General features: G+C 41.9%; 1 protein-coding gene across 1 annotated transcript in view; it reads left to right on the forward strand.

Annotated features, from left to right (window-relative positions):
- Window positions 1-4,176, forward strand: part of LOC101855120 (myb-like protein J) — a gene marked incomplete in the record, with an annotated part of 14,921 nt that extends 10,745 nt beyond the window's left edge. Inside the window, 3 exon segments of the mRNA XM_005102951.3 lie at window positions 16-993; window positions 1,754-1,920; window positions 3,680-4,176. Of these exon segments, the coding sequence (XP_005103008.2) occupies window positions 16-993; window positions 1,754-1,920; window positions 3,680-4,043 (1,509 nt within the window).
- Window positions 4,177-6,448: the final 2,272 nt, after the last annotated feature.

The following is a 6,448-nucleotide window of genomic DNA, read 5'->3' on the forward strand; positions in this document are numbered from 1 at the left end:
TACTCACTCACAACAGGAGGAGAAGACAGCGACAATTCCGAAGATAACTCCCTCCTTACGAACACCGGTCCTAGACGTGGTGACCTCCGACCCCACCCTGAATTTTGGTTCAGGTATCGCCCCGTCAGGTCCGCACGTACTCATGCCCACATCCACAAAAGACAAGTAGCAATGGAACCAACAACAGCAGCAACAGCAGCAACAGCAAGAACAGCAGCAGCATCATCTGGAGCGTCTGAGCGGCCTGGTACATCTACTGGTACTCAAGACACAAGCAGGAGATACCCGAATACCTCTCCGCTTACAATCACACCGTCCAGAAAAAGGGTGACGTCAACTGGAAGACCGATGACGTCATACAGGACGACGACGACGACGACGTCAGCCAGGCCAAGGATGACGTCATGGACGTCGTCGATATCCACAGCAGGGCCAGGTTGGCTCACAGACAGAGGAACGCAGACATACCCGCCCATGCCACAGACGACGACCTTATCACGATCTACAACAAAACCTTCCGAGACGATGACGACAACGATTACGAAGACAACAGTATCGATGACGCCAAAAGTGGTACCAACGCAACGAACATCAACAGCAAAAGCAGAGTCGGTGTGGAGGTCAACAACTGTGAAAGCCTATGGTAGCAACAACAACATTGGCAGCAGCAGCAGTGGCAATAACAACAACAACAACAACAACGACAACAACAACAATAATAACAACAGCAACAACAACAACAACAACAGCAACAACAACGGAAACAAAGTCACAGACACCAGCACGAGTGATTCGAAGACTGGTCAGTCTCATGGCGACCACACCGACTGCCCCAGTCCGGAAGGTCCGACCACTGACTTCGGCCGCCACGGCGTATTGGCTTTCTCCATCAGCTTGGCCATAGCCTTCCTTTTGCTCTATGCTATTCTCATGATCATCTTCGTGCCCAGAATCATGTCCAGAAGGATGAAAATGGACAAGAAAAACAGACGTGTAAGTAAAGCAGGCCGCACACATGAAAGCCTAATCTTCAAGTGGATAAGATGTTATCCTTAGTCTGTCGTCAAAGTGGCGTGGGTTATAATTTATTACGTAGGTGTATTTTTACAATATTATTATTAATATTCCATCCTCTAAAACATTTTAAGCTATTAGCATGAGCAAATTGCCCGTACCAAAACTGATGATACCGACTAATGTCTACGACAGCAGCTCTTATAAAAAATCTATTAGTAACCCTATAGTATGAACCAATGTTTACAAAATATTTAAGAGTTTGATGTCAAATGGAAGGTATTTTGTCCGCTCGTTGAATAATGTAGTTAAAATTAAAGGTATTTTGACCAAGAAATATGTGTAAGATGCTTTTTGTAAAAGTAAACCTCACTTTTAAACTCACAGAAGAGAGACCAGAGTACTGTACCAATGCCTATTGTTCATATTTTTTTCGCCAGCAATCTATTCAAATCTATTTAGCCCAAAAAGCAAATTTTACAGGCGTGAGAAGAAACTGTTTCATTCTTTTAGCAATAGTGCCTACATTATGTTTTTTTCTTCAAAATGTTTCTTGACCACATGCAACCTGTATCACAGATTTAGAAACTGAACGATTATGTTTATGTGTATGTGTTTGCATTATTAAGTATATATATATAAATATATATATATATATATATATATATATATATATATATATATAAATCAAACTTTTAGTGTAAGTCGATGTTCTTCTTCTCCTTCTGACAAACCACAGAAACAAAGCCCCGAGATCCCCGGAATGTTCACGAGTCTGACTGGTCACTCTGACCTAGCCTCAGATCCAGGCATTCTCTTGACCGCCCCAGAAAAAGGCACTGCCACACCATGTGCCATCGAGGTAGTGGACGAAAAAGACAAAGGAGAGGACCGACCTTCCAGCGAGTAAGTAGACCTCGTGTACATTTTCCGTTCATTTATAAAAGGCAACTGAAGAATTGTACAGTGGTGAACGCCGCAGCTTCTTCCTTTAATTATTTTTTTCTTTTCTCTGAAAACAAGTTTGCTTATTTAAATATTGAAGTATTTACTCCCCTCAAATGCACAAATTGGGTCATTCAGGGGGCGGCTTAGACCCTGCCAGTCAGGAACAACTCGAGACAAAATTTCTCTCCACACGGGAATCCAAGTCAAGTTTTCTGCGTACGACGGCGAAGCGCCTAATCACCGCACCACAGATGGTGGTAAGAAAAGTGTTTGTATGGCCAGAGTGAAAACGCCTCTTCCAACACTGTGCATTGTTTAATAAGAGACACGGCCTCTTGTTGACTGTCCATCTCCAACAGGGCAGAGATAAGAAGCGGGAGAGGTGTGAAAAGTCTTCCAATAAACCAAGTTGAAGAAAACCTTTTATGGAGTCAAATCCGGGTCCATTGGGATTTTATCAACTAGGGCAACAGCTGGTTTATACGTACACACCATGACAACGCTATTTAAATACAGTCTTCACAAAAAGTTAAGGACCACTTACGAAAGTGCACTCAAAATAAAAACCAGGAATTCAGATTATGCCTTCTCTGACACACATTTAATTCATCAATCCATAAGTGCAAAAAAAACAACAACAACAAAATTCATCCCAATCGAGGCCGAAATTGGTAATTCCCAGCGCTCAAAAGGGACCCACCTTCAAAATCGAAAATCGCAAAAGAAAGGGTCTCAAAAAGTCCCAGAAATATCAAAGAAAACGACTGTATCAAGTTCGTGAATGTCATTGGAATTGTCAGAAGCGCATGTGCCCACCATTCACGGCAAGGCAGTCAAGGCATCCTGGCAGGGCAGCGATATCTGCCGGAGATCTTTCGATCTCTCGTCGTCACGGTGCTGAAGCAGATTGGGCCAGCTGTTGTCCTTCAGGACGACAACGCCGCACCGCACAGGTCCAGGGCGTCAACGCCTTTGTTCTGCAGGCGGGGATTACCCGCATGGTTTGGCCAGCCAACAGTCCAGACCTCAATCCTATTGAACAGTTGTAGGCTGAGCTTGATCGGATAGTTCGGGAGAACCCCCCTTTGCCCACCAGCAGTTACTTGGATGGTTGTAACAAAAATGGAACAACATTCCCCACGCCTTTTTTTTGTGATTTTCGATTTTGAGGGTGGGTACCTTTTGAACGCTGGGAATCATGCATTTTGGTCTCGATTGTGATGACATTTCTTTTTTGCACTTATGGATTGACGAATTAAATGTATGTTAAAGAATAAATAATTTGATTTCCTGGTTTTTATTATTCATTCGTGCACTTTTGCAAGTGGTCCTTAACTTTTTGTGAAGACTATAATTATACGTATGTTTTGTCTGCCACAGCAGGAAATGGCAGCGTTCTGAGAGTTTGAAGAAAGGGAACTTCAAAACTTGCTTCTCAGTTTGAAAAGCACTCTTGTTAAAGAAAAGATCTCAGCCATTACAGAATAGAAAGAGGCCAAACACAGTGCTTCTGAGTTGTTGTGTTGATGTCTTAAAGTTAAAGCTTACAGTCCCTTTTTTTCTTTTCTTTTGTTGCGTTTTTAGCCCAGATCCGGAGGTGTTCATTCCTTAAAGTGGAAAGTCTATAGCTAGTCAATCTCTTCGTTCATTATCGATTATAAATTATAAGTGATAGAATACACACATATTAAGGGTTTTTGCAATCTCTTTTCTGCAGCTTAGATAACAAAGTGTCCACTTTCCTGCTCCGACAAGCATCCCAGAAAGGGACGGAAAACGACTCCAACTCCAACTATGAGACACAACAAAACAACATGGCTGAAATTGAGAAGACAGCGACAGAAAAAAACGAACAGACATCTCGTCCTAATGAGACAACGCCTACCGAACAGACGACTCCTATTGAGACAACGCCTACCAATGAGACAACGACTACTAAACAGACGACTCCTATTGAGACAACGCCTACCAATGAGACAACGCCTACTGGTGAAGCCGTTCTCGACAAGAGTCCAGAAAGCACTGCGAATGATGATGTCAAGAATGCAATGAGTGATGTGGAAGCTACGTCCGTAGTCTAGAGAGATCCTTGGGGGTCGGGGTGGGTGGGGGCGGGTGGAGGGGGGGGGAGAACAACGGTGTAATTAGGGTCTCATCTGATTCCAGCTATCACACAACAGAGCCAGAAAAGAAAAGAAATGAAAAGTAAAAAAAGAAATATCAGGGAGGGAGCCACCCCTCTACCCCATGACCAGACATGGTGAAACCAAGTGTTTTACGGCGCTCACAGCAGCATATGTCATAATAATATGAGCACGTGGGACACATTAAACATTTTCAGTTGGTAGGGAATTTTGAATTTTGCTCGGATGGCGGTGGAAGTCAACTCTTATCGATTCTGGACCAACAAGGGAACTTTAACTTGCGCAACCTGCAGACGGGACCTCCGAGATATTTCGCCCTTATCCGAGAAGGCTAGGTGTAATTCTTTCCTACCAAAAGATCAAGGGTGTGACAGCAGTAAGAAGGAGCCAAGGAGTAGCAATAGAAAGACTTCAGAAAGAATCAGGAGCTCAGACAAGGGGGCAAATGAGGTGAGAGGGTGGGGGCAGAAAGTGGAGACGAAAGCAGGCGACAGAACATTGTTATAGAGAAGGAAAGGATGTGAAAGGAGAAAATTAAAATTTTAAAGAAGTGAATTTTTTGTCGCTATAAGAATTCGAACCAACGACCTGTTGAGTGAGAGGCGAACACTTTAACCCTAGACCACGAGAGCACCCTTTAATAATGAGTGTGCCTAGCGGTGTGTTGATAACATAACAATAAAAACAAAATAATATCAGTGTCCGTCTTGAAAATTAAAATGAATAGCTTCCGGTCCGGATGGAAGCAGTAATATTACTTTATCTCATGAAATGCCCTTATGTGACCTGAAATTCTATAGCGTCATTTTTACTAACATTTTTGAAAGTTTGATCTTTCAACCGGTTTCACTCAGTTTTATCCTGCTAATGTTCACAATGTTTTTGAAATTGATTCATTTTGTCCCTTGACTTGGACAGACCGGCTTATTCCCGCCCTTGACGGTACTGCTGACGTAATATAATCGACTTAGACTGAAATGGCTTATATTTAATAACACACGCCCCCCCCCCTTTCCTCTCCCACAAAAGAAAGAGAAACATATAGGGGGAAAACTTCCTGTCTCTGTTCAATTTCTGATTTCGCGCTGATGGTGGAAGAGATTAGTTACTGTCCTTTGTGTCCCAAACTTTATTTCTGAATTAGCATCGACAATGAATTTACCTTTTTGTTATCCCAATCTTATCCCATTTATAAAAGATTGATGTCATCTGATTAGTAGAAAACAGTGCGTATGATAGAATCCAAAAAAGTAGTACATGCATACGTAGTATGCCATATTATGTAACTGTTACAAATAGAGATTCAAGGATTATAGATGTAAGTTAATGATCTGAGAGCAAAGATGATTTTAGAAATAATGCTAGTGATGAGTGATTATGTGGTGTTGCGTTTAAGTAATGTTGGCATTAGTCCTATCTTCCTCTGCTCCAATGAGTCACGAGGGACGTGGGCATTCTCTATCCTGTTCCCTTCTGGAACAATCTTTAACGTCACTGTGAAGTCCCGGACAATGAATTTACCTACTGTCCCAAACTCGATGACCACAAGAACACAATTAATAACTTTCCCATTTATCCACAAATCTGCACCAAATCTGAAAGAGCTTATGTTTGATCATTCGCTCACAATGCAGTGTCTATATATTTACGTACAAATTTTAACAAGTCAGTTGAGCACCGTTGCTGCATCAGCCATGTCTTGCAATAACCCAAAAAAGGGCGTTTTAGGTTAGAAAAAAACCCGCTGATTTCTACAAGTTCTAGTCCGCAAAGAAAGTCGAAGCCCTGTCATTGCAGGGATATGGAGTTGATTCATTCCAGATCTAGATCTAGTGCATCGTCTGAGAGAATGATTCAGGGGGTGGTATGAAAAATGTAAAGTGAGAGCTTGTTGTCTGTCAGTAAGCCATACCTTTGAAGAAGGGAGTAATAAGCATTAACAGGTGCAAAATGAGGACAAGGACAGGCATTGCGCATGATGAGAGTCATGAAAATCATCGTTACTAAAGTTGATATTTATGATACTGATTCCTTTTTTCTGGTAATAAATTATGTAATTGTCTCTCCGGGTGGTCCTTTCACGTTTTACTAAAGGACTTTTTGTATGTTAAAGCAGTTTTTATTACTTTTATGAAAGGTTTTCTCTTTCTGTTTTTTTGTTTTTGTTTTGTCTTGTTTCTGTTTGTTTGTTTGGGGTTTTTTTTTTGGCGGTCAACGACTTTGGTATACCCTGTAGTTTTTGTAGATAGTTTCAGTCCACTGTTTTTGAACATTTTCCATCACTCTCTGTCTCTGTCTCTGTCTCTGTCTCTGTCTCTGTCTCTGTCTCTGTCTCTGTCTCT

This window comes from Aplysia californica, unplaced genomic scaffold, assembly GCF_000002075.1.
Source record: "Aplysia californica isolate F4 #8 unplaced genomic scaffold, AplCal3.0 scaffold00351, whole genome shotgun sequence".
Classification (NCBI taxonomy): Eukaryota; Metazoa; Mollusca; class Gastropoda; order Aplysiida; family Aplysiidae; genus Aplysia; species Aplysia californica.